At 59.7% G+C, this 25,380-nt stretch overlaps 4 protein-coding genes across 5 annotated transcripts in view; 3 read left to right on the top strand and 1 right to left on the bottom strand.

The window, feature by feature from the left end:
- The window catches only part of myo15ab (myosin XVAb), a 40,231-nt gene extending 29,616 nt beyond the window's left edge, over positions 1–10,615 (top strand). Inside the window, exons 42-75 of the mRNA XM_053853020.1 lie at positions 34–225; positions 345–394; positions 468–541; positions 889–1,000; positions 1,067–1,269; positions 1,346–1,561; positions 1,754–1,832; positions 1,892–1,987; positions 2,058–2,118; positions 2,398–2,491; positions 2,567–2,675; positions 2,893–3,008; positions 3,079–3,138; positions 3,354–3,429; positions 3,500–3,615; positions 3,685–3,803; positions 4,407–4,548; positions 4,613–4,724; positions 4,783–4,857; positions 5,447–5,652; positions 5,719–5,837; positions 6,029–6,086; positions 6,168–6,240; positions 6,311–6,384; positions 6,502–6,584; positions 6,649–6,779; positions 8,042–8,214; positions 8,274–8,370; positions 8,437–8,597; positions 8,670–8,803; positions 8,869–9,002; positions 9,594–9,727; positions 9,907–10,050; positions 10,374–10,615. Of these exons, the coding sequence (XP_053708995.1) occupies positions 34–225; positions 345–394; positions 468–541; positions 889–1,000; positions 1,067–1,269; positions 1,346–1,561; positions 1,754–1,832; positions 1,892–1,987; positions 2,058–2,118; positions 2,398–2,491; positions 2,567–2,675; positions 2,893–3,008; positions 3,079–3,138; positions 3,354–3,429; positions 3,500–3,615; positions 3,685–3,803; positions 4,407–4,548; positions 4,613–4,724; positions 4,783–4,857; positions 5,447–5,652; positions 5,719–5,837; positions 6,029–6,086; positions 6,168–6,240; positions 6,311–6,384; positions 6,502–6,584; positions 6,649–6,779; positions 8,042–8,214; positions 8,274–8,370; positions 8,437–8,597; positions 8,670–8,803; positions 8,869–9,002; positions 9,594–9,727; positions 9,907–10,050; positions 10,374–10,475 (3,925 nt within the window). The 3' untranslated portion in view covers positions 10,476–10,615. The remainder of the gene's footprint in view (positions 1–33; positions 226–344; positions 395–467; positions 542–888; positions 1,001–1,066; positions 1,270–1,345; positions 1,562–1,753; positions 1,833–1,891; positions 1,988–2,057; positions 2,119–2,397; positions 2,492–2,566; positions 2,676–2,892; positions 3,009–3,078; positions 3,139–3,353; positions 3,430–3,499; positions 3,616–3,684; positions 3,804–4,406; positions 4,549–4,612; positions 4,725–4,782; positions 4,858–5,446; positions 5,653–5,718; positions 5,838–6,028; positions 6,087–6,167; positions 6,241–6,310; positions 6,385–6,501; positions 6,585–6,648; positions 6,780–8,041; positions 8,215–8,273; positions 8,371–8,436; positions 8,598–8,669; positions 8,804–8,868; positions 9,003–9,593; positions 9,728–9,906; positions 10,051–10,373) is intronic.
- Positions 10,616–10,732: 117 nt separating this feature from the next.
- alkbh5 (alkB homolog 5, RNA demethylase) lies at positions 10,733–15,830 on the top strand. The gene is made up of 4 exons (XM_053853003.1): positions 10,733–11,665; positions 14,892–14,972; positions 15,032–15,151; positions 15,356–15,830. The coding sequence occupies exons 1-4, from the start codon at positions 10,911–10,913 to the stop codon at positions 15,513–15,515; spliced, it is 1,116 nt and encodes a 371-aa protein (XP_053708978.1). The 5' UTR covers positions 10,733–10,910; the 3' UTR covers positions 15,516–15,830.
- Positions 15,831–16,277: 447 nt separating this feature from the next.
- On the top strand, positions 16,278–20,394 carry smcr8b (Smith-Magenis syndrome chromosome region, candidate 8b). The gene is made up of 6 exons (XM_053852985.1): positions 16,278–17,123; positions 17,203–17,615; positions 17,683–18,323; positions 18,388–18,636; positions 18,694–19,060; positions 19,119–20,394. The coding sequence occupies exons 1-6, from the start codon at positions 16,953–16,955 to the stop codon at positions 19,513–19,515; spliced, it is 2,238 nt and encodes a 745-aa protein (XP_053708960.1). The 5' UTR covers positions 16,278–16,952; the 3' UTR covers positions 19,516–20,394.
- Positions 20,395–22,025: 1,631 nt separating this feature from the next.
- On the bottom strand, positions 22,026–25,186 carry ptcd1 (pentatricopeptide repeat domain 1). 2 transcript variants are annotated; one of them, XM_053852990.1, is made up of 8 exons: positions 24,859–25,186; positions 24,658–24,792; positions 24,384–24,602; positions 24,215–24,316; positions 23,559–24,146; positions 23,381–23,497; positions 23,134–23,316; positions 22,026–23,066 (listed from the first exon to the last, which is right to left on the bottom strand). In XM_053852990.1, the coding sequence occupies exons 1-8, from the start codon at positions 25,066–25,068 to the stop codon at positions 22,926–22,928; spliced, it is 1,695 nt and encodes a 564-aa protein (XP_053708965.1). In that variant the 5' UTR covers positions 25,069–25,186; the 3' UTR covers positions 22,026–22,925. The 2 variants fall into 2 exon arrangements, with proteins under 2 accessions (XP_053708965.1, XP_053708964.1); XM_053852989.1 differs by having other exon boundaries at positions 22,027–23,066; positions 24,658–24,798.
- Between the last annotated feature and the right edge of the window lie 194 nt (positions 25,187–25,380).

Genomic DNA, 25,380 nt, shown 5'->3' with positions numbered 1-25,380 from the left:
TGGCGGACGGTCCTTCACGTGCCACGTCTGCAGGGGCGTGTCGGAGGGCCGGCGCGGCTGGTCGGTGCTGCTGAAGGAAGCAGCCCAGTGGGTGGAGCTAGAGGGCTCCGACTATGTCCTGGACCTGATGTCTGACTTGGAGCTTCCTGCTGGTTTCCCCAAACACAACAGCTACTTCATCATCTCAGCTCAGGAGCCGACACGAGTGCGGGCCAACGCCAGCATGTGAGGCACACACACACACACACACACAGCGCAGGACCTGGTGATCTCCGATCCCTTGCTGGGTGCCTGGACCTGCTCTGCCTCCTGCTGGTCAAACACCTTGTCCCTCTGTCTCCCAGAAGCCTTCTGGGCGGCGGCTTTGACACCAACAGTGACATCATCAGCCACGGTGAGTGAAACCTGTGCAGCTTCTCTCAGACTGGGACATAAACCTGCCCCTCCCCTCCTATCCCCCTCCACAGACTTGGAGCCCCAGAGAGGGATCGACCGCTACCTGGACAGCCTGTTTGACCCGGCTCTGGCAGATGGCGCCACGGTGAGTGACCCTCTTTGGGTGCAGACGGGCCTGTCCCCGAGTCTCGGGTCACACTGGACCACGTGGTCATGGTTGAGCTGGAGAGGGGCGGAGTCCAGTCGCCCTCAGCCGTGTGGCGAGCGTCAGCCCTGCTGTCGGATGTGGCTGACAAGTACGAGCATGTATCGGATGTGTTGGGCAGATCCCGTTACCCTGTTACCATAAGTGTCACCAGATCGCCACGGTGATTTGCGCCGCGCCAGATCTGCTTACCAGACACTCTGGCAGATGAAGTGCTGACTCTTTCATGAGACACATGCCGGCTCCTCACATGACACCGCTGCTCACCGCTGCTGTCTGTTTCCCAGCAGGAATCCGACTCGGTGGCGGCGCTGTCCGGCAGGATGAAGGGAGGCGGAGGAGTGGGAGGGGGGTGGCACCAGCAGGGCCGGTCCGCCGGGCCACCGCCGCCACCTGGAGGTCAGACTCGCCGTCCGTGGCTGAGGAGTGTGCAGATGTGACAGCGTGTTGCTTTTGTGTCGGCAGCTGTGCGGGTGCTTCCTGTGGGTGGTGTGATGTCGCCTCCCGTCGCCGCCGTCGCCCCTGTGACTCCCGGTTTGTGGAGTGTGAAGCAAACCGTGTTGTGTGTTGGCCATGTTTACACTGTCTGTTGTCCTGCAGATGCGCAGCAGGCTGTTTCAGCTCAGCAGCAGCAGCAGCAGCAGCAGCAGCAGCAGGCAGCCGTCATGGTAACACACACACACACACACACACACACACACACGCTCACTTGATCTGCTCAAGGCTCCGCGTGTCTCGCGACAGGCGCAGCAGGTGACCGTGGTCAGCAGCCCTGTGACCAGCCCCCCCTCTTCCCCCAGCACCAGTCCTCCCCTTAGTCCTCTCCTCCACCACCCGCCCAGCCCCTACGCCCCCTCTCTCATCCCCCCCAGCCCTTACGCCAACTTCAGCCCCACTCCTTATGCTGCAGCCGGCCCACAGGAGGGCGCTCCTCAGCCCAACCCCAGAGCCGCTGCACAGGTGAGCCGCTCTGGTCCAGCAGAGCCACTGCAGATGAAGTGAAGGTCTCAGTGAAATGACTGAAAGTGTGTGACCCCTGACCTGCGGCGCTGGCGCCTTTGATGAACCTCATCAAAACCGTCCCAGCGCTGTGTGAGATTCAACATGACAAGTCAGAGAAGTCTCTTGGTCCTGACTGCGTGCGTCCTACAGACGCTGTTGGACCAGGACAGCATCCCCCGAAGAAAAGCTCCAGGCATCGCCGTCGACAAGGACCAAGCAGCCAAGCTCGGTAGGAGACATGAGAGGAGGAGCGAGGGAGAGGAAGTCTAAGAACTATTTCTGTCTCAGCGCCTGCAGTGAGGTCACCAGCGCCCACTGCTGGAGGACTCATCAAGTACTCCTCTCGGAACTCAGACCACATCATTCCCAGTCAGGACGTGCAAGGTACGGAGACCAGACTAGATGTTGTCTGTGGCTCATGTCAGCGGCTCAAAAGCTTGTTGTTGCTCCTCAGAAATCATCAAGAGGTACAACTCTCCGCCTCCTCCGCCCGACCCACTGCCCCCGGGGAAGAGGTGAGACGCTTCCACTGTCCCTCTGTCTTCCACCTCTTCACCTGACCGGGCGCCTCCGGACACCGTCTGGACACGAGTGGCTGCTGTCAGGACCGAGCCTCCGGGCCAGGACCGGGCCTCGGGGCCGGGCCTCAGGACCGGGCCTCTGGGCTCGACACTCCCCCACTCCAGACACCCGAATGATAGATGTGTGGAGATGGCAGTAAACAGAGAAGAGCCTCTCCAGAACACCACTGGAGCCTAAAGCAGTGTGTGTGTGTGATGTTGGTGCGTGTTCAGGAGACCTGAGGGTAAATTTAAGAAGAAGCAAAGCCCTCGTGATGAAGCTCTTCAGATCCTCAAACCTCAGATGGACAATCCTCCGGCTCCACAGGTAATGGCGCTCGCGGCGCCGCTCACTGAGACGGTGAGTGCGCTCTCAACGCCACTGTGTGTTTCCTGTCTGCAGCCCAAACCTCCAGCGGTGCCGGCGCCTCCCGCATCTGCCTTCCAAGAGGCGGGTTTCACACCCACCAAGAGCCGAGCGCCGAGGCGTCCTCTCCCGCCACCTTCTCCAGGTTTCTAATTTCCAGACATATTGAGTGAAGTGAAGCTGAGGCCGGCGCGCCGTGGTGAGATGGTGCTGTCTGCGCCGGGGCTGAGAGATGAGCACAGGTGGGCTCTGACCTTCATCCTCAGAACCTCAGCACGGGTGTGGGTGCCGTCAGGACCAGAGGAGACACGTCTCTGACTGAGCTCTCTGAGGCTGAGACCACGATGTGTGTTGTGTTGCAGTTTCTCGGGAGCTGCCTGTGGAGACGGAGACCATCCAGACCCAGCTGCACCACAGCAGCAATGAGGAACACTACACCTACACAAACGTGCCCTGGAGACTGTACCTGCGCAAAGAGGTGGAAGCCCCGACACGGCGTGCGGTGCGGTGCGGTGCGGCGCAACTGAGACGCTTGTGTTGTCGTGCAGGTCTTCTATCCCAAAGACAGTTTCAACAGCCCGCTGGTGCTGGACCTCATTTTCAAGCAGGTATGAGAAGCCTGGCTGGGCCGGCGCCAACAGGCAGGTGACGTGACGTCACACTGTGACCGCTGTCACCCGGCATCACGAGGATCCCGCTGGCCGTCCTCGTCTCATCTAGCAATCAAAGAGCTGATCTTTCTTTTGAACTCCCGTCGTTCACTGGTTTGCTGAAGAGTCCGATCTGAGACGAGGCGCTGAGCTTGTGCGTCTCTTCTGTGCAGATCGTCAACGACACACTGTCAGAGGCTTGTGTGCGCATCACCCGGGATGAAAGGCAGAAGATGAAAGCTCTGTTTGGTAGGTGCTCTTGTCTTCTGCAAACCTGCTTCTGAAGGGCTCGTCTGATGGGCCTGTGTGTCTGTGGCAGCCAAGCACGGCGTCCAGCAGAACATGGATCCGGTGGAGGAGCACGTGAAGGAGAGCGTGGTGACTGCGGCTCGTGAAACTTGGGAGATTTACTTCTCCAGACTGTTCCCAGCCTCCGTGAGGAGCCAGATCCTGGGGGGGAAGCTGCTCCTCCTTCTGTACCGTGACTGCACTGTGTGTCTGCAGGGGAGTGTTGGCTCCGGTGTGCAGGTTCTGTCCGTGTCCCACGGCGGCATCAAGCTGCTGAAGACGGTGAAAAGCAGCGCCGCGGCTCCCGACTACTTCAGAGTCCTGCGACCGTACAGGTGAGAGGAGCCGGAGCTCTCCAGCAGGTCTCCAGCAATGTTCTCCGTCTGTTCACGTGGCCCTCCTCCTCAGGGAAGGGGGGCTGAGCATCGCTCTGTTCAGCAACCAGCTACTGTACAAGTGCTGGAGCTCATGCGTTGGGCTGCCTGGTTAGCAGGGCTGGGCTCGGTCCAAAACAAAGCCCTGCCCGGCCAGCGCTGGCTCCTTAACACCTAAACCGCGTTGATGGCATCGCTGAGCCTTGAACATGCAGTCGGTGTCTTCTGCCTCTGCTGTTCCTCCTGGAGCTTCTTCAGCGCTCATGAAACGAATCCCAGCAGCCAACCACATGGAGTGATGTCATCACCGAGCGACATGTCTTCCAGACTTCTCTCACTCACTTGTTCATCCTCTTGTGTTCGATAATGAGAGGTGAACTATTTCCTGCTGACTCAGCACGATGACGTCAGCAGCCCAGGCCCGCTCTGAACCTGAGGAGGTCCTGGCGTCCCTGCGCCTCCGGTGGCTGCTTGAGCGCCGGGTGATGGGACACCGACCTCATGAAGGGCATGAGTCACCACGTGGCTGGAAGGAGCGTCATCTGAGCTCCAACCCTGTTTCAGTTACGCCGACATCCTCTTTGTGACCATCCCGTCTGACAACATGCTGGAGTTCAACCTGACCAACGAGAAGCTGATCCTCTTCTCCGCCAAGGCGCCGCAGGTCAAACACCTGATCGACACTTTCATCAACGAGATCAAGAAGGTACAACTCACACACACGCACACACCGGTCATCGGCACACGTCTGGTTAATCCCGCCCCCGCAGGACTCGGACTATGCGGTTGCAGAGCGGAACTTCATGTCGGAGGACCGAGCCATGCTGAGCTTCCACAAAGGTGACGTCATCAGGCTGCAGGTGCTGGACGGACTGGAGCGAGGTGAGAGCAAGCTCCCAGTGCGCGAGCCACCTGTGACGCAGAGCTGCGTGTCCTCCAGGTCACCTGTACGGCTGTGTGGTGAGGAAGAAGGTGGTGTTTCTGGAGGAGCTGAAGAAAGACACCCAAGACTTCGGTGAGTGTCGACACGTCTGACCAGAGGGAGTCAGCGTCGGACTATGGACCCGTCTTTCGTGTGTAGAGCGGGGAACCTTTAAACAGAGGCGCGGCAGGCGAGCGCCAGGCTTTCAGCGTGACGGTGCTCTTCTCCTTGTCTCAGCCGGGTGACGGCGCTCGCGCCTGCTCACTCGTGTGGAGGCGTGTTTCCCACCGTGGTGTCGGCTGCGCGCAGCTGAGAAATGATTGACTCGTGGGTTTCTCAGGTCACAGTGAGGAGCCCGTCCTGCTCGGGTTCTGCTTCTCAGACTCTTTGTCTTCTTACACTTCACATCAGAGTGTGTCGGTGTGTGCACCTGTTTGTCTGACCTTGTGGGGACCTCTGTGGGTTTTTGCGGTGACGTTTTTGCACGTCCCCACGAGGTTAAGCCTCTATTTGAGGGTGAAGACTTGAAAATAACTGGGTGATTCTAACTGGCTTCTGCTGGTTTCAGAGTCCTGGTTCAGGTGAGCCATGAGTTGGATGGTTAGGTTGAGAGGCTGTGGAAAGGGTGATGGCCAAAGAGGAGGTCCTCACTAAGGTAGACAGACTTGTGTGTGTGTGACAGGGTGGAAGTTTGGCGCCGTGTTTGGTCGTCCAGGCGCCTTCCCTTCTGAGTGCGTTCGCCCCGTGGCACCTCCCGACTTCCTGTCGCTGCCGCTGGACCGGAGAGCTGAACCTCGGGGGGGAGCAGGTCAGTTCGCCGCCTCCTCCGCCGTCGCCGCCGCTGTGGCCTCCACCATGGCGGCTCACGAGATCGACCAGACCATCGAGGTGCGCCCACACACACACACACACACACACGCTCTTCCCAGCACGAGCTCTGACCTGCCGTCGCAGAAGGTTTGGACGGAGGGCTTCTCTGACGAGGATCTGGACGAGAAGAGTCTGCTGGACAGTCGATACGACATGCTGGAGTTCGCCAAGAAGTACTTCAGACAGGGAGCCAGCAGCAGAGGGTAAGAAGGAAGCGCCGCGTCCTCACAGTTCCATCCTGATCAGCTGACCTCCGCAAAGCTCCATTGAGAATTGAACCCGCGACCCCTGCTTTACCAGAGCAGTGCTCCAACCCCTGAGATATGAGGCCATTACTGGCCTTGTGAGCACATGAATAACGGCTCTCATGACCCTGTCCATCTATGCTGCGCAGAGACTGTGTGAAGAGCCCGAGGAGCAGAGATCCTGCTGAGATGATCAAGTTCTCCAAGGTCGGGACTCCTGGCTGCCTGCCTCCTCCGCGTCATGACTTTGGCACCTGGTGGTCACCTTGCCTTCGCTCTCTGCTGCAGACGCTCCTGACCCAGTCGCTGATCGAGTTCACCGACCCGGCGCTGGATCGAGTGGCAGCTGACCTCTGCCAGGGTGAGTGGCCCTGTCTTCAGGAGCCGCTCCGGAACCTTCCGCTTCACGGTGCCGTGTGTCTCCTGTGCAGCGGTCATGCGCTTTATGGGTGACTGTCCAAGCAGAGGAGCCAGTGAGCAGGAAGTGCTCAGCACCTTTTTGAAGGTAGAGGACGCACTCACGTCCCCGCAGGCTTGAGGAGACCAAATCGGAGCTCTTGTCTTCAAGCGAGGCAGGACGTCTGCTCTGTGAAACCCAGTGTGTGTGTGTGTGTGTGAGCAGCTGATCGGGGAGTTCAGCCTCATGAGAGATGAAGCCTACTGCCAAGTCATCAAGCAGCTGACTGCAAACACCAGCTCCAGACAGTGAGTGCAGGCCGGCAGACGCTCTCCCACCTGGAGCCCCTCACCTGGGACCCGTCTGTTGCAGGGACAGCTGCCAGCGAGGCTGGAGGCTGCTCTACATCCTGACCGCCTTCCACCGCTGCTCCCAGGTGCTCAAGCCCTTCCTGCTGAAGTACCTGCGGCAGGCGTCGCACAGCGCCGGCGCTCAGTACCAGGGTACACGCACACACGCACACCTCACCGCAGCCCAGGTCTCCTCCACCTCTTCCTCCTCCTCCTCCTCTTCCTCCTCCTCTTCCTCCTCCTCATCCTCTTCCTCCTCCTCATCCTCCTCATCCTCTTCTTCCTCTTTCTCCTCATCCTCCACTTCTTCCTCCTCCTCCTCCTCATCCTCTTCCTCCTCATCCTCCTCCTCATCCTCTTCTTCCTCTTCCTCCTCCTCCTCCTCATCCTGCTCTTCCTCCTCCTCCTCTTCTTCCTCTTTCTCCTCCACCTCTTCCTCCTGCTCCTCCTCTTCCTCATCCTCCTCCTCTTCTTCCTCTTCCTCCTCCTCATCCTCCTCTTCCTCCTCCTCATCCTCTTCTTCCTCTTCCTCCTCCTCCTCCTCTTCCTCCTCCTCCTCCTCATCCTCTTCTTCCTCCTCCTCTTCTTCCTCCTCCTCATCCTCCTCTTCCTCCTCCTCCTCTTTCTCCTCCTCCTCCTCTTCTTCCTCCTCTTCCTCCTCATCCTCATCCTCCTCCTCTTCTTCCTCCTCCTCCTCCTCATCCTCCTCTTCCACTTCCACTTCCTCTTCCTCGTCCTCCTCCTCCTCCTCCTCACGCATCATCATGGCACCTGCACAGTGATTCCTAATGGCTTCATCAAAGCTGAGGCCACAGTGAGAATTGAACTCCCTTCAAGTCTGCTCAGTCAGAGCAGCGCAGAGGTGACGCGGTCAGGGCTCCAACCTGTTCTCCCTTGTGAAGAAACTGACCGTAAGGTTCCACGTGGTCAGAACACTGGAGAAAACCTCAACAGAAACAACCGTCTCATTTCCTGGTCACCAATGTCAATCTCCAGGGATAGGGCGCCACCTGGTGGACGAAAGAGAGACACGACGGAGTCACGGCAGTGAGTCCCTGCTCACACCGAGCTCATGACCGTCATGTCACCACACAGGGTCACGTGAGCGGACGCCCAGTCCTCCTCATAGCTCAGTGGTCAGAGCACTGGCCTTGTACAGTCTCCTTAGTTGGGACAGGACTGGATCAGAATCTCACCGTCGCTCAGGTCTTCACGTGCCAGTCTGTTGAACGTCAGCCTCCTCGTGATGTCATCGCCTTTTCCTCACGCAGTTTGGCGATGAAGACACCGATGCCCTCAGCTCCCGACCCTCAGTCTGAGACAGTAGTTGCTGCTGGGGAAGCACAGACCTGCTCTCCCTCACCTGACTGGAGGTCGGGAGGGCTTGACTGACGTCTCCTCTGCTGGTTTGCCAGGCGTCGCCAAAGCCTGTGAGCAAAACCTGAAGAAGACCTTCCAGTACGGCGGCCGCACGGTTCCTCCCAACAGCATGGAGCTGCAGGCCATGATGGCTGGAAGAAGTTCCAAGCGTCAGCTGGTTCTGTTGCCCGGAGGCATGGAGCGTCACGTGAAGATCAAGACCTGCTCGGTGAGTGTGGAGCCGATGGCGCCGGAGGCCCCACAGGTGACCGGGCGCCTGTATTGCAGGTGTCTCTGGAGGTGATCGAGGAGCTGTGCTACGAGATGGCTCTGCACCGGCTGGAGGCCATGGAAGAGTACGCCCTGTTTCTGGTCACCGACAGAGGTGGGCGTCCTGTTCCTCCGCCAGAGCGGCGTCACCCTGACCCTGCCAGCCGTGTCTCCCTTGCAGGTCAGAATGTGCGCCCTCTCAACAAGCACGAGTACGTCCTGGACGTGGCCACCGAGGCCGAGGCGGCCGACTCCAGCTACAGCTTCTGGTTCAGACGGGTGGTGTGGACCCAGCCGCTCAGCTTGGACAGCGAGCTGTGCGTGGCCATGCACTACAACCAGGTAGAAGACTGCCGTCTGTCTGCTGCCCCGGAGGGGTCGGGGGGGGCGCGGCGCTCACCTCCCTGTCTCCAGATCCTGCCCGACTACCGCAAAGGTCTGCTCAGCCTGCTGCCACACGGCGCCGTCAGTGAGCAGCTCCTCCACCAGGTCTCAAAGCTGTCGGCTCTGCAGCACCGCGCCAGGGACATGGCCTCGGTCCCCAGCATGTGAGGAGCTCCTGGAGAGCCTGTCGCTCAGAGGGAGAACTGAGCGCCGCTCTCCTCTCCCGCAGACACCAACTGTCCGAGTACATCGCGGCTCCTCTCTTCAAGAAGCAGCCTCCGCAGCAGTGGGTCGCCATGGTGACGCAGCACATGCAGCAGGTGCAGAGTCTCAACCAGCACCAGGCCCGAGCTCAGTTCCTGGGTGAGCTGTCGCCTCCACCCTCTGACATGTGGTTCACACACGTCTGAGCCGCAGCACACAGGTCGTCACCTCAACACACAGGTCGTCACCTCAACACACAGGTCGTCACGTCAACACACAGGTCGTCACCTCAACACACGGGTCGTCACCTCAACACACAGGTCGTCACCTCAACACACAGGTCGTCATGTTAACACACAGGTCGTCACCTCAACACACGGGTCGTCATGTTAACACACAGGTCGTCACCTCAACACACAGGTCGTCATGTTAACACACAGGTCGTCACCTCAACACACGGGTCGTCATGTTAACACACAGGTCGTCACCTCAACACACAGGTCGTCACCTCAACACACAGGTCGTCACCTCAACACACGGGTCATCATGTTAACACACAGGTCGTCACCTCAACACACAGGTCGTCATGTCAACACACAGGTCGTCACCTCAACACACAGAAGCGAAGTGTCTTTGAGCAGCATGAACGCACCACAGCTTAATTGTGTGTGTGTGTGTGTGTGTGTGTGTGTGTGTGTGTGTGTGTGTGTGTGTGTGTGTGTGTGTGTGTGTGTGTGTGTGTGTGTGTAGGCCTTGTCAGCGTCTTCCCCATGTTTGGTTCCTCCTTCTTCTACATCCACAGCAGCAGCTCCACCTCCTTCTACGCCCCCTGCATCCTGGCTGTCAATCAGCACGGCCTCCATTTTCTACACAAAAATACCCACGTGAGAAACACACACACACACACACACACACACACACACACACACACACACACACACACACACACACACACACTGCGGCTGGACACGGAGGAACACACACAAGGATACGTGTGACACCAGTCTGCCTGGTGCTGTGACCCTGGTGAGGCCTCTCTGTCACGTGTGTCCACCCTCCTCAGGAGCCCACGGCCGTCGTCCCCCTGCTGGAGCTCCAGTCCAGCCGGACCCAGCGGCCCACACCTGGGAGCAGCTACCCCTACGTGGACCTGACGCTGGGCGAGGTCGCCAACAGGCAGTGGCTGGTGCAGCTGCAGCTGGAGCAGGTGGAACGCATGCTGGGCCGGTGCTTCTGCATGTGCTTCTGGTTCTGCTTCTGGTTGTGGTTCTGCTTCTACCTCTGGTTCTGCTTCTGCTTCTGCTTTTGGTTCTGCTTCTGCTTCTGCCTCTAGTTCTGCTTTTGGTTCTGCTTCTGGTTCTGGTTCCGCCCCTGTTTTTGCTTCTGGTTCTGCTTGTGGTTCTGCCTCTGGTTCTGCTTGTGGTTCTGCCTCTGGTTCTGGTTCTGCTTCTGGATCTGCCTCTGGTTCTGGTTGTGGTTCTGCCTCTGGTTGTGGTTGTGGTTCTGGTTCTGACGGCGGCCCGTGTGCAGGGGCTGGAGCTGTGCCGGGTCATCGCCATGCAGGTGGAGAACATGCTGCAGGTGCGGGAGAAGAGGCTCGCGCTGCCCCCCACCGAGATCACCGCGCTGTAGCGCACGCGCACGCTACCTCGCTTTTGTACTTTTCTACAAGAGTCTGTCATTAAAGTGGAGCTTGTTTACAGTGCGGCGCGTGCGCTTGTTGTGATCGCGTCTCCAGGTGAAGTCGGGCGACGCCATGATTGTTTTCCCAGCTGACGCGCTAAAAATAGACGCCACGCCAGAAAGGGAGCTGCGTGACGCCCCTCGTCACGTGACAGCCTCCGTCGTCACCGAGCGTGCGCAGGGCCGCCAGCGCGTGCCGTTTCCTCTGCGAGCGGATCTCGACTTGGTCTTGACTCCTCCGGTGCGAGCGGGACGGCGAGCTTCCACGCTGCGCTCCCGCCAGTGAAATGTGCGTGCTGCGTGCTCTGTCGGTGCTTCCAGGCGGCGAGCGAACCAAGCCCGGCTAGAGGAGCGAGCCGCCGCCCCGCGGCCTCCAGGCCGCACATGCCGCTCGCCTGCGCCTCACCGACTCGGCCTGACTCGACAGCCGGAGCGGAGCCGCGGGCAGAGGCCAAGATGGCGGCCGGCGGATTCTCGGATCTGCGGGAGAAGCTGCAGTCCATGAGCCCGCACGCAGCCAGCGACGGCAAGACTCGCAAGCGCCGCCACCGGGACTCGGACTCGGACGAGTGCGAGCACAGCGACGACAGCGCGGAGCTCCGGGAGCGGGAGGCCGAGCGCGTGAGGAGCAGCGTCCTGCAGCGCAGCGTCTTCGGCCCGCACGAGTGCGTCCGCATCGAGCAGCGGATCGACGAGGTGGTGGCCAGCGGAGAGGCCGGCCTCTACCGCGAGCACACGGTGGACCGGGCGCCGCTGCGGAACAAGTACTTCTTCGGGGAGGGCTACACGTACGGCGCCCAGCTGGAGAAGCGAGGCCCGGGCCAGGAGCGCCTCTACCGCAAGGGCGAGGTGGACGAGATCCCGGAGTGGGTGCACGAGCTGGTGATCCGGCCGCTGGTGAGCGCCGGCCTCATCCCCGACGGCTTCGTCGACAGCGCCGTCATCAACGACTACCAGCCGGGCGGCTGCATCGTGTCGCACGTGGACCCGCTGCACATCTTCGCGCGGCCCATCGTGTCCGTGTCCTTCTTCAGCGACAGCGCGCTCTGCTTCGGCTGCCGCTTCCAGTTCAAGCCCATCCGCGTGTCCGAGCCGGTCTTCGTCCTGCCGGTGCGCAGGGGCAGCGTCACGGTGCTGAGGTGAGTCCCGGGCCGGCGACTGCTGCGGCTTCGCCTTAGTACTGCCTTGGATTGTTATGGTACTACTGTCAGTACTGCCTTGGATTGTTATGGTACTACTGTCAGTACTGCCGTGGATTGTTATGGTACTACTGTCAGTACTGCCTTGGATGGTTATGGTACTACTGTCAGTACTGCCGTGGATTGTTATAGTACTACTGTCAGTACTGCTGTGGATTATTATGGTACTACTGTCAGTACTGCCTTGGATGGTTATGGTACTACTGTCAGTACTGCCTTGGATGGTTATGGTACTACTGTCAGTACTGCCTTGGATGGTTATGGTACTACTGTCAGTACTGCTGTGGATTATTATGGTACTACTGTCAGTACTGCCTTGTATTCTTATGGTACTACTGTCAGTACTGCCTTGTATTCTTATGGTACTACTGTCAGTACTGCCTTGGATTGTTATGGTACTACTGTCAGTACTGCCTTGGATTGTTGTGGTACTACTGTCAGTACTGCCTTGGATTGTTGTGGTACTACTGTCAGTACTGCCTTGGATTGTTATGGTACTACTGTCAGTACTGCCGTGGATTGTTATGGTACTACTGTCAGTACTGCCTTGGATGGTTATGGTACTACTGTCAGTACTGCCGTGGATTGTTATAGTACTACTGTCAGTACTGCTGTGGATTATTATGGTACTACTGTCAGTACTGCTGTGGATTATTATGGTACTACTGTCAGTACTGCCTTGGATGGTTATGGTACTACTGTCAGTACTGCCTTGGATGGTTATGGTACTACTGTCAGTACTGCCTTGGATGGTTATGGTACTACTGTCAGTACTGCTGTGGATTATTATGGTACTACTGTCAGTACTGCCTTGTATTCTTATGGTACTACTGTCAGTACTGCCTTGTATTCTTATGGTACTACTGTCAGTACTGCCTTGGATTGTTATGGTACTACTGTCAGTACTGCCTTGGATTGTTGTGGTACTACTGTCAGTACTGCCTTGGATTGTTGTGGTACTACTGTCAGTACTGCCTTGGATGGTCAGGGTACTACTGTCAGTACTGCCTTGGATTGTTATGGTACTACTGTCAGTACTGCCTTGGATTGTTGAGTTACTACTGTCAGTACTGCCTTGGATTGTTATGGTACTACTGTCAGTACTGCCTTGGATGGTTATGGTACTACTGTCAGTACTGCTGTGGATTGTTATGGTACTACTGTCAGTACTGCCTTGGATTGTTATGGTACTACTGTCAGTACTGCCTTGGATGGTTATGGTACTACTGTCAGTACTGCTGTGGATTGTTATGGTACTACTGTCAGTACTGCCTTGGATTGTTGTGGTACTACTGTCAGTACTGCCTTGGATTGTTATGGTACTACTGTCAGTACTGCCTTGGATGGTTATGGTACTACTGTCAGTACTGCCTTGGATTGTTATGGTACTACTGTCAGTACTGCCTTGGATTGTTATGGTACTACTGTCAGTACTGCCTTGGATTGTTGTGGTACTACTGTCAGTACTGCCTTGGATGGTTATGGTACTACTGTCAGTACTGCCTTGGATTGTTGAGTTACTACTGTCAGTACTGCCTTGGATTGTTGTGGTACTACTGTCAGTACTGCCTTGGATTGTTGAGTTACTACTGTCAGTACTGCCTTGGATTGTTGTGGTACTACTGTCAGTACTGCCTTGGATGGTTATGGTACTACTGTCAGTACTGCCTTGGATTGTTGTGGTACTACTGTCAGTACTGCCTTGGATTGTTATGGTACTACTGTCAGTACTGCCTTGGATTGTTATGGTACTACTGTCAGTACTGCCGTGGATTGTTGTGGTACTACTGTCAGTACTGCCTTGGATGGTTATGGTACTACTGTCAGTACTGCCTTGGATGGTTATGGTACTACTGTCAGTACTGCCGTGGATTGTTATGGTACTACTGTCAGTACTGCCTTGGATTGTTGTGGTACTACTGTCAGTACTGCCTTGGATGGTCAGGGTACTACTGTCAGTACTGCCTTGGATTGTTATGGTACTACTGTCAGTACTGCCTTGGATTGTTGAGTTACTACTGTCAGTACTGCCTTGGATTGTTATGGTACTACTGTCAGTACTGCCTTGGATGGTTATGGTACTACTGTCAGTACTGCCTTGGATGGTTATGGTACTACTGTCAGTACTGCTGTGGATTGTTATGGTACTACTGTCAGTACTGCCTTGGATTGTTGTGGTACTACTGTCAGTACTGCCTTGGATTGTTATGGTACTACTGTCAGTACTGCCTTGGATGGTTATGGTACTACTGTCAGTACTGCCTTGGATTGTTATGGTACTACTGTCAGTACTGCCTTGGATTGTTATGGTACTACTGTCAGTACTGCCTTGGATTGTTGTGGTACTACTGTCAGTACTGCCTTGGATGGTTATGGTACTACTGTCAGTACTGCCTTGGATGGTTATGGTACTACTGTCAGTACTGCCGTGGATTGTTATGGTACTACTGTCAGTACTGCCTTGGATGGTTATGGTACTACTGTCAGTACTGCCTTGGATTGTTATGGTACTACTGTCAGTACTGCCTTGGATTGTTGTGGTACTACTGTCAGTACTGCCTTGGATTGTTATGGTACTACTGTCAGTACTGCCTTGGATGGTTATGGTACTACTGTCAGTACTGCCTTGGATTGTTATGGTACTACTGTCAGTACTGCCTTGGATTGTTATGGTACTACTGTCAGTACTGCCTTGGATTGTTGTGGTACTACTGTCAGTACTGCCTTGGATGGTTATGGTACTACTGTCAGTACTGCCTTGGATGGTTATGGTACTACTGTCAGTACTGCCGTGGATTGTTATGGTACTACTGTCAGTACTGCCTTGGATGGTTATGGTACTACTGTCAGTACTGCCTTGGATTGTTATGGTACTACTGTCAGTACTGCCTTGGATTGTTATGGTACTGCTGTGGATTGTTATGGTACTACTGTCAGTACTGCTGTGGATTGTTATGGTACTACTGTCAGTACTGCTGTGGATTGTTATAGTACTACTGTCAGTACTGCCTTGGATGGTCAGGGTACTACTGTCAGTACTGCTGTGGATGGTTATGGTACTACTGTCATCTGACCCAGTACACATACTGCTGCTCCTGACACAAGCCTACACAGTTCGTCTGTGGTTGCACGTGGCGTCGCTGTAAAGCTCTTCTCTCCTGTCCAGCGGCTACGCTGCCGACGACATCACGCACTGCATCCGGCCACAGGACATCAAGGAGCGACGGGCCGTCATCATCCTGCGCAAGTGAGTTTCCAGAGATTGAGAGGTCGGCGCCCGTGACACTGACGCTCTCCTCCCGGCAGGACCAGGCCTGACGCGCCGCGGCTGGACGCCGACGGTCCCCTCAACTCCCCCAGCCAGAGACCTGCTCCGCTCAAAGCCAAGCGCTCCCACCGCAAGGCCGCGCCGGACGCCGCGCACAGGTCTGTCTCCCCGTCCGTGTGAGGACCACCTGAACCAGACCGGGACCCAGTTAGTTAGAGGTTTGACCCTTGTGGGGCCGGGCCAAGCGGTCCTCACAAGCACAGTGTCTTGACAGGGTTTGGTCCCCACAGAGCAGGATAGACACACACACATGCCCGCCCACCTTGGTGTGGCCCGTGACTGGTTGCTGCTGTGGTCCGCAGGCCCCGGGTGCTGGAGATGGACAAGGAAGAGAACCGACGGCCCTCCGTCTCTCAGCTGCGGCGCCGCAGCGGCGAGAACTACTGGAGGAGGGAGCGAGGGGCGGAGCACGGCCGACACCGCGACAGCTCGGGACGCAAAGTCAAAATGAGGCGTCACTGAGAGGCGCACGGACTGAGGTGTGTGTGGATCTGGGCTCCACACCTGAGCTCTGACCTCTGACCTGGGGAGGAGGCAGCAGCGGCGTGAGCCTTTTGTAAGCAGATCTCACTTGTTACATTGTAAAGAGTTGGTTCAACTTTGACCCAGGAACTTTTCCCCTTTGGAGTCTTGAGTTTGTTTGTGAGCTTGAGGAGCAGCGGTGCGACTGTTGCCGTGGCGACGAGGCCCCGCTCTCTCAGCTGTTTCTTCCAGAGTTTTGCGTTTGTTGCTTTCTGGCCGAGTGAACGTCTCATTAAAAGGTTTCTCTGCGTCTGATTTCACTCGATGTCCTGACGGTGCCTTCTTCATTCCATGACTGGACTTTTTGGATCTCCAGAGGCTCCGGTGGTCCGGATCGTCCTCCTGGACCTTCTTTGCTGCCTCGGGGCAGCAGAGCGCGAGTCTGTCTCGCGGCGACCCAGCTGCCGCGCCGGCGTCACCCGCTCACTGTAACTGTGCCCAAACTTTTGTTCCGGTTCAGATTGACTGGACGGATCGACCAGTGTTCCACAGACCACCAGTCCTCTCTCCCTCTCCTCTCTCTCTCCTTCTCTCTCTCTCTCCCCCCCTCTCTCTCCCTCTCTCCCTCTCTCTCTCTTCCTCTCTCCCTCTCCTCTCTCTCTCCTTCTCTCTCTCTCTCCCCCCCTCTCTCTCTCTCTCTCCCTCTCTCTCTCCTTCTCTCTCTCTCTCCCCCCCTCTCTCTCTCTCTCTCCCTCTCTCTCTTCCCCCCCCCAAAAAAAAAAAAAAAATCTCAGCTCCATGAAGCTGAACATGGCGTCGACAGGTTAGCCCGTGGCTCACCAGACCAACAACACGTTCAGCTTTCTTCTTCTTCTCTGGATGTGGCCCTGGACGCAGCGCTCACCTGGACCAGGTCATTTTGCCAAGCCTTGACCTTGTGGGGACCGGCACAAGTACACACACACACACCCCTCACGTGACTGACAGCTGGTCCACGCGCTTGCCGTCACGTGGCTCTCAGCTGAGAGTCAGAGGCCTTGGGGGTCACGTGACGCCGAATCCAGCCTGTCTCGAGAAACGCAGCTGCAGAAGTGCTGAGTCATCGAACGTCGCCGCGCGTCACCGTCTGTCGCGACTCCAACCAGATACATTGCCGAGCAAAAACAACACAGCAAAGAAAGCCGGCGTCACTCTGGACACCTGCGCCGGAAGTCGCTGTCAAGCCTCTTACTGTGAAGGCAGGCAGCGGAAGTGCCGCTAAATCTTGGCCCGTGTTCTCCGGCGCCGCTCGATGGCCGCCGGAGTTGGAGTTTCAGAGAAGTTCCTGCGCGCTCCCGCTCCCCCTGACGGACCTTGTTGTTGACGCGAAAGCGGAACCGGAGCCCGGGGTTTCACTTCCCGGCGAGAGTCGCTCGGTGCCGGACATGCGGCCGCGACATGATCGCCTCTCCGGACCTGCTGGCTTTCAGCGACACCGCGGGCTCGGCGCGGCTCGGACACTCGCTGCCCGAGGAGCACTGGCTCCCGCTGCTGGCCCCGTCTCAGCCCTGGAGCTCCTCAGCCCAGTTCCGGCGGGACTTCATCCTGGTGGCCGAGTTCTCCGAGCAGGTCTGGACCGAGCCGACACAGTTCGAGAAGCTCAGGCGTTGAAACCACGCTGGTCACGTGACTCGCCCCGTGTCCGCAGGTCGGACCCCGGCCGGTGCTGACGATCCCGGACGACTCCGAACTCGTTGGCACCTTCGACCTGAACCACTTCTCCGTGCGCTTGATGTCGGTGGACTACCAGGCGGCGGGCCCGGGCCCCGGGCCCCCGCCGGCGCCCGGGCCCCGCCTCAGCTTCAGCGAGGACTCGGAGGTGATCCTGGGCGACTCGGGCCGGGACGCCTTCGCCTACGTGCACCACCTGACCCTGCACGACCTGGAGGCGCGCGGCATGGTGCGGCCCTTCTGCATGGCCTACGTCAGCTCGGACCAGAGCAAGCTGCTGGAGAACTTCGGCGAGCTGTCGGCCGGCTTCTCGCGGGCCGCCGAGATCCTGAAGACCGGCAACAGGCAGAGCTTCTCGGGGGAGCTGCAGAGCAGGCTGCAGCAGCTGCAGTGAGTCCGTCCTGGCGGCGCGCGCGGAGGCCGTGGCTGACGTTTGCGCGTGTGTGTGTGTGTGCAGGTGCGCGCGGATGGCGCTGCAGGCGGCGCCTCGCCCGACAGACGCAGACTCCCTCCAGCTGGAGGCGCTGCAGCGCTCCATCTCCACGCACCAGGAGCTCCTGCGGCAGGTGACTTCCTACCCCAACAGGAAGCTGCAGCGGCCAGACTTCCTGCCCTACGACCCGGCGGACGCGGCCTGGTTCCCGCCCGCCGAGGAGACGCCGGCCCCGAGCGCCGAGCCTCACCTGAAGTCGCTGGAGGAGCTCTGCAACAGCTACTTCCTGTCCCTGACGCGCAGCCAGCTGGCCGACACGGAGCGGCGTCTACGCGGCGACCGCACGGCGCTGCACGCCGCCCGAGTCACGCGCTGGCTGTCCAGGAAGCTGCCGCTCACCAACTTCCTGTTTGAGCTGTGGAGGCCGGAGGAGGAGAGCGAGGAGGAGGAGGAGGAGAGCGAGGAGGCCCGAGGCGCGGCGGACGGCGGCGAGGACGCGCTCTGCTCCTGCGTGGAGGAGCTGGCCATCAGGCTGGAGCCCGCTGCGCCGCTGACCTCTGACCTCTGCAGCCAGATGACGGCAAGCGTCAGCAGCAGCGACAGCATCGAGGTCCTGGCCACAGAGAGGTCCTACCGGGCCCAGCGGGTCGACGGCCTCGGCAAAGGTGTGCGCTCCCGACCTCCGGGTCTGGGTCCTGGTCGCTTCAGTCTGAGCCTTTGTCTCCTCAGCGACGGCCGCAGCAGCCGAGGCGCCGCGCAGACGCCCGGCCCGGGCCGACAGCCAGGACAGCATCGAGGTTCTGAGCACCACAGAGTCCATCTGCCCCGAAGACCTGAGCGCCATCAGCGAGGAGGACACGCCCACCCAGGGAGTCCCCAGGGAGCTCCAAAGTCAGGAGGAGACGGTGGACGACCCGCGGCCCGTCGACCGGCGCAGCACCTCAGATGAGCCTCTGCTGCTGGATCCAGGCGGAGAGTGTGAGTGTGCGTGAGAGAGTGCGTGCGCGTGTGGGTCTGAGCTCCGCCTCTCTGCAGGTTCAGTCCAGAACCAGTGGTCTCTGCCGGCCCAGCTGCAGAGCGGGGACGAGGCGTCCGACTGCACGGGCTCGGACCGGCCCACCCGTGGCGGCGGCTGGGGCAGTAGGCGGCGGCGGAAGGCGGGGCTCCGCGCCCTGCGCTTCCTGAAGGAGAACTCCTTCTCGCAGAAGGTGGTCTTCTGTCTGCTGAGCGGCCGAGCGCTGGTGGTCCTGGGCACAGACCCGGGCCGGGTGCAGAAGCTGGTGGAGGCTCTGAGCCTCTTCCTGCCGGCGCCGGGACCGGACCGCGGCGCCGTGATGAGCGGCCTGACCTCGCCGCTGCAGCTCAGCCACCTGCTGACCTGCAGGCTGATCGGGATCCAGCGGTGAGTCGGGTGCGGCGGGCGGAACCTGCTGTGTCTGACCGTGCGTGTGTCCTCGCAGGCCGGCGCCCGGCTCCGCCCCCTCGCTGCTGGCCTCCCTGACCCGCCTGGGTCGGTACCTGGCCCTGCTGGACCTGGACCACGGGACGCTGCGCTGCCCGTCCTACAGCGGCTCGCTGGTCGGCGGGCTGGCGGACCCTCGCACCTCCATCCGCCGCGGCGCCACCTACCTGCTGCACCTGGAGAGCGGCCTGACGGCGCTGTCCAATCGGGCGCTGCTCTACACCTTCGTCCGTCGTCATGGAGACGGTGACGAGGCGCCGCAGAGCGGCGGCGACGCGAGCGTGATGCGCTTCCTGTCCGAGCTGCTGGTGCTGCGGCTCGGGGGCCGTGGCCCGCCCCTGCTCCGCTTCTCATACGCGGCAGCGCAGCTGCACAGGAACTCTCTGCCCACGTGACCAGGGGCGGGTCCCACGTTCCACTCCCCTTCCCGGAGTGCATCATCTTGTTTCCCTCACCAGATGGCGCTGTTTTACTTCTGTCGCTCGGACGCTCCTTCCTCAGCTGAAACATTATGACCGCCAGCACTGAGGCCTGCAGTGGTCAGTATCTGCGTCCGGCTGCTGACACCTGTGGGCCCACAGCTTCAGCTGGGTGCTCGTAATGTTATCCTGGAAGTCGACGTGTCACTTCCTGCCGCACCATGAAAGTTCGTGGCTGAAATAAAGTTGTTCTGACACGAGTCGGAGGATTTGAGGCGTCGGCGAGGCGCATGGTCCCATGGTGGCGGACCCGGATCTGGACCCGGACCAGCACGAGGAAGGACGGCGAGCTTTATTCTCACTCCGTCAAAGTCAAGTCAAAACAGCGAACGCAGTGACGACACGCACCACTTCCAAGTGTGGGACACGGGTCAAGCGAGTCCGGCTCCGGGTCCTGCCACGGTGTGTTCAGCAGTGACCGGCCTGCAGGGGGGGGGGGCAGAGAGCCGCGATGACGTCACCTGGACGGCTGGAGCGAGGCCACGATGGAGGCCAGGTGCGGGCAGATTCACGTCACCACAGACGGCGCGCTGATCTGAGGATCCGCTCTCTGCTGACCCCTGCTGGAGAGCCACGTCTTCTGCACCCACCTCCGCCGAGGCGTCCGCGCGCAAGGGCGCCGAGGAGACGCGCCGCAGCAGCCAGGCGAGGACGGGTCTCAGCTGCCTGACCTCCTGGCTGTAGAAGCGCTGCAGCCGCAGGCAGAACTCGGAGGACAGGTCGCCCGTCACCATCTGCCTCTGCACCGCGCCCACCACCCTGGACACCAGGCGCCATCAAGCCGAGGGCCCGGGGCCCGCCGTACCTGCTCAGCAGCAGCACCTTGGCGAGGGAGACGTCCGCCATGGCACTGGGAGGCGCCCACGGGCTGAGGAGGGAGGGTGAGGGAGGGCGTGGCGAGCACCTCTGGACCTGGAAGTGCGGCAGGAAGTCTTGAGCCGCTCCGAGTCTCATGACCGCCGCCGCGCGACTCTGCTGGAGATCCGCCAGGTTCAGGAAGCAGGTCGCACACTGGTAGACGCGGGGGCGGAGGATGTCAAGCCGCTGCGCGTCTCCAGCCCCAGACGAACCTTGACTCACTCGTACACGACCCGCTTGCGGTTCCGTGGACCCAGACGGTGGTGCCGCTCAGGAAGGCGGAGAACTCTGCGGCCAGTTTCACCCTGAACTGCTGCAGCTGGGACCCTGGCGCAGAGGAGAGAGTGTGGTGGCGGGCCGCGGCTGGCGCTCAGACAGCGTCAGGTGGAAGTCCTGCAGGCGACCCAGCAGCCGCGCGCTCCTCCGGTGGCTGTTGCCGTGGCAGGCGCCGCGGCTGCTCCACGCCGGACACTGCTCTCACACACACACGCACGCGCGCTGCTGCGCGCCCTCCGCCGCGGTCGCCATGCGCGCGACACCTCACCTGTCTGAGCCCTTCAGTGACGTCACGGGCCAGGCTGCGCGTGAGCATGGACGCAACCGTCCGGTTCTGCGCAGCAGCGCGCGCGGCGAGCAGAAGCGCCGCCAGCTGCTTCGAACGCCGTCACCTGTCTTCTTCGCGTGACGTCACGCGGACGCCGCTTCCTCCGACCCACCGAAAAGTTCTGAGCACGTGACCGAGGCAGACGGTCTGGTCCGGTGTGTCCGCCGGAAGCTCCGGATGTTAGAAACACGCATGCGCAAGGTGTTGGTTATAGCGCGTAGAATGTTTCACAGTAAAACCTGGAAATGATGCGTTTCTACGCGCATGCGTCAGTGGGATCTGGGCCGTCTGCCTGATGGTGCTGGAGTTCGCCAGGCAGCGGTTCGGTCCTTGTCGCAGCCGAGCGGCACCTTCAGCGAGACCGTGGAAGTCCACACTTGAATGAGTTAAAAAAAAAACGTATAACCACGGACGCACGCGCGCCACTCGACGCCAGGTGGTAAAACGTCCGGCGGAGCATCAGCCAGAGCCCCGGAGCAGGTGCCACTGCCCTGTTTGCTTCCTCAGGGCTCAGGCGTATGACGTCATTTCCTGTCCACACATTGTGTTTCAAGACGTCATTTCCTGAGTATATGCTCATATGAACGGAGACCTCGTAGGCAAGATAGAAAGATCCAATGACTTCATCTGAAATCTTGTTCAAATATCCAACTTGTTGACTACAAGTCAAATGTAGTGAGATGTATGTATAAAATACGTGGGCGTCGATCTTTAGTCATTCAAGTTCTGCTTCTCTTGATGAAACAGCAGTGTGTAGCGAGGCGTGGCCTCATGACGTTGCTCATTTATGAGTCAAGCAGCTGCGCCCATGTGCGCATGAGGACAGGAAATCACGTGTCCTAAGGAAGCAAATAGGGCAGTGACAGCCACACGGGCCGCGGAGTGATGGCCTCACATCCGGTCTAATGAGCCACAGCAGGTTGAAATGAAGGACTCCAAGGTGCTTTCTACCACATGCGGAGCATTTACTTCCACAAGAGACCAGCTTTGTCATGCAACGGTTGGCGTCCGTTCTTCTCCTCAGTCTGTGGAACACCGCGTGGCGATCGGCTGTTTCTCCACCGCAGAGACTGTTGACCGCGGGAAGGTCTTTTCACAAACAATGGCCACGCGTGTCAGCGATCACCACGCAGAGGTCCCGTCCTGTCAGGCTTGTCAGGCGAGCAGCTGTGTCCCGAGTCGTCTGGAGGCGAGTGCATGAACCGCTCCAGTGACGGTGGAGGGATGGAACTGGCCGCACCACGTGACCGCTCCAGGAAGTGGATCGAGCGGTTCAGCTGCGGGTTGAAGAAAGGTTTGTCAGGCGAGCAGCCTGTTGTCATGGAACCATGGGGAAGGAGACAGCGTCCCCTGCTCTGGGAACAGTTGCCAACAAGGTCAGGACGATGGGCCACAGGTGTCGGGCTCAGACAGTCCAAACACAGTTGGAAAAAAAACAGCTCGTGTCGAATGAAAATAACTGAGATCAAATGTGTGTGCGCATGCTCGCAGAAGCTTATGTTTCATGTCCGCTTGGTGGCGCCAGAGCGCAAGTGAACCTTCTCCAGGAGTCGACTCGTGACTCGAAGCAAGTCGTGAGCGCGACTCACAACTGGCAGCCCTCTGGGCGTCAGACCACACAGGGGTCAGAGGTCAGAGAGACGAAGGAGCGGCAGCGGGAAGTGACTGGACTGGTCTTTATTTCTGGTGCTTTGGACTCGCCACACACGACGGACCTCCCACCTCAGAACCAGCCGTTCTGACACGGGGAGGGAAGTTGAACCGGCAACCCAGCGGCCTCTGTCAGATCTGATCCAGGACAGGACCTCCTCTCTCTTGGCTGCTGTTGCCTCCAGAGAAGGTCTCTGACCCGAGGGCCCGTGGCTCAGGGGCCCCGCTGCTCCGACTGAGTCTGCAGCGCCTCCTGCTGGTCATCAGCTTCCACTGCTGGCATCTCCCGCAGCCACTGCTGGTAGTAACCACGGAAACCATCGATGTGGACCAGATAGTTGTTCCTGGACTTGAACTGAAACACAGACACGCACACAGGTCGGTCAGGAGCGGGCCGGCCGGCGCCACCACGGGCTGCACACCTGGTCGTAGTCGGGAGGATAGCGAGCAGCGAACTCCAGCTGACCAATGAGCAGCTGGTTGGGCCACACCTCCAGCCTCCTCATGGTCTTCAGGATCAGCTTCAGGTAGACGTAGTCCAGCCGCCGCGTGGCTCGTCCGATCAGAGCCGAGAAGATGTGGAGGTTGGGCTTGAATCCCGCCTCCTGCAGACGGTGGGGGAGACGGAGATGAGGCCACCTCATAGGCGGCGCGGTGTGAAGCCCTCACCTCCACGTCCCTCAGCAGCTGCAGCGCCTGCTGCGGCCGCTCGCAGCCCAGAGCCAGGCTCCCGAAGGTCCGAAGGTCCACGCTGACCCGCCGCTGGCGCATCAGCTGCAGCACGTCCTGCCAGGTCAGACACACGCGGGTCACAAGGGGCGGGAGCGGAGCCGGGTCGGGTCGGTACCTGGGCGGCCTCCAGGGCGCCGGCTTTAGCCGCGCGCCGGATCGCACGGTTGAAAAAAGCCGTGTCCAGTTTGACCTTGTGACCTTTGGCCGCTTCCAGCAGCGTCTCCATGGTGCGAGGGCCCGGTTCCATCATGTCCGCCAGCAGCGTCAGAGTTCTGAGGTCGGGCCTCTGTCCCGTCGCCGCCATCCTGTCCAGAAGCGACTCCGCTCCCCCGATCAGAGTCAGTCGGTCCGCAGCCTCCGCCACAGGACCCAGTGACACCACCTGACCCCTCTTCCCCTCCAAGAGATCCAACAGGTTGGGGGCAAACTTGGAGTCCTGGTTCTGACCCGCTGAGATCAGGGCGCCGGCGTCCCGCGGCCGAGCCGCCGCTCGCACCAGCAGCTGCTGCTGCAGCAGCACCTCCACGTCGATCGGGGCAGATTTGTGGCTGGAGTCTGGGTCCTGGCGGGTCCGGAGCGGCCGCAGCAGGAGCTGAGAGGCCAGTCCCGGGTCGCCCAGCGCACAGTCCCGCGCCGCTCGCAGCAGGAGGTTGTAGTTCTGAGAGTCCGGCCGCAGCCCGGAACACAACATCTGCCGCCAGACCTGCAACCAGAAGCCAGGCAAGGTCAGCGCACGGCGGGACCGAATCGGAGGGAGAGGGGGCGCCACACCTGCAGGGCCAGCCTGAACCCAGCGTCCCGGTCCTTCACGCAGGCCATCAGCAGGTAGTGGAAGGTCTGCGGGGTCACGGCGTGGCCCTGCTGCACCATCTCCTGAGACACGACAGACAGACAGACGGGTCAGACAGAAGCGTCCGGGTCAGACCCCACCCGTCCGGACCTGGAGGGTGTAGAGGCAGGCCTGCAGGTGGTTGTGCCGGGCGTGGACCTTCAGCAGGGCGTGGTAGGTGACGGCGCTCAGCTGGCAGCCCTGCCGCCGCAGGTCCTGCTCCAGCTTCAGCGCCCGCTGGAGCCCGGCCGGCTGGCGCCGCGACTCGGCGCAGGCGTTGAAGAGCGCCGTGTAGGTGGCGTCCGACGGCTGCAGGCCTCGCTTCTTCATCTGCAACACACACAGGTGAGGACGGCTCCAGGACCGGGAGGGCTCCGGGACCCACGTCGTTGTAGAGGGCGAAGGCCTCCCGCAGCCGCCCGCCGCGCCCGCAGCCGCCGATCACCACGCTGTAGTTGGACTCCTCCGGCTGCAGCCGCTGGGCCGCCAACATGTCGCGGCTGAACAGGTCCAGCGCCTCCTGCAGCTGGGGAGCACAGCGCAGGTGACGTCACCCACCGGGGCGAGCGCTCGCTCGCGGACTCACCTGGTTGGCTCGGATCAGCTTCTTGCACTGGAGGAAGTACCAGTACGGAGTGTTCCTCCGGCCCGCCCGCTGGCCCCCGTCGTCCTGCGGGTCCCGCGCGCGCGCCCGGCCAGAGGTGCACGGGCGTGCGGAGGTCAGGCCGGTGCGGAGGACACCAGCGAAGCAGACGAGAGCCGCTCGTCTGCCGGCTCGAGCCGCTGCGGGGAGCATCGCTGCACGTTGACCGCGCTCACGCGGCCGCGGCCATGACAGTCAGAACCGGATGTTACAAACACGCATGCGCAAGGTCTACGACTGGTGTTTAATGGTTATATCGCGTAAATATGCGTGTTTTTTGAATAGTTGTCAAAATAGTCTATATTTAACAGTAAAATGTGGAAATTATACGTTTCCACGCTCATGCGTCGTACGATCTGGTCTGTCTGCCTGATGCGGTCCGCCGGAAATGATGGTGCTGAAGCAGGAAGTTACCGACGAAGCAAGCGCTACTTTGGTTTATTTCACAGCCAAACTGCACAGACC

Source organism: Synchiropus splendidus, unplaced genomic scaffold (assembly GCF_027744825.2).
Source record: "Synchiropus splendidus isolate RoL2022-P1 unplaced genomic scaffold, RoL_Sspl_1.0 HiC_scaffold_37, whole genome shotgun sequence".
Lineage (NCBI taxonomy): Eukaryota > Metazoa > Chordata > Actinopteri > Syngnathiformes > Callionymidae > Synchiropus > Synchiropus splendidus.
The sequence above is the reverse complement of the archived record's forward strand: the minus strand, read 5'-3'. Positions and strand labels throughout refer to the sequence as shown.

Coding starts and splice junctions, on each gene's coding strand:
- alkbh5 (XM_053853003.1), top strand. CDS start 10,911: ATGCCGCTCGCCTGCGCCTCACCGACTCGGCCTGACTCGACAGCCGGA. Junction 14,973..15,031: donor GCCGTCATCATCCTGCGCAA/GTGAGTTTCCAG, acceptor TCCTCCCGGCAG/GACCAGGCCTGACGCGCCGC. Junction 15,152..15,355: donor GCGCCGGACGCCGCGCACAG/GTCTGTCTCCCC, acceptor TGTGGTCCGCAG/GCCCCGGGTGCTGGAGATGG.
- smcr8b (XM_053852985.1), top strand. CDS start 16,953: ATGATCGCCTCTCCGGACCTGCTGGCTTTCAGCGACACCGCGGGCTCG. Junction 17,616..17,682: donor AGCAGGCTGCAGCAGCTGCA/GTGAGTCCGTCC, acceptor GTGTGTGTGCAG/GTGCGCGCGGATGGCGCTGC. Junction 18,637..18,693: donor GCTGGATCCAGGCGGAGAGT/GTGAGTGTGCGT, acceptor GCCTCTCTGCAG/GTTCAGTCCAGAACCAGTGG.
- ptcd1 (XM_053852989.1), bottom strand. CDS start 25,068: ATGCTCCCCGCAGCGGCTCGAGCCGGCAGACGAGCGGCTCTCGTCTGC. Junction 24,317..24,383: donor CCTGCCTCTACACCCTCCAG/GTCCGGACGGGT, acceptor GTCGTGTCTCAG/GAGATGGTGCAGCAGGGCCA. Junction 23,498..23,558: donor GCGCCCTGGAGGCCGCCCAG/GTACCGACCCGA, acceptor CTGACCTGGCAG/GACGTGCTGCAGCTGATGCG.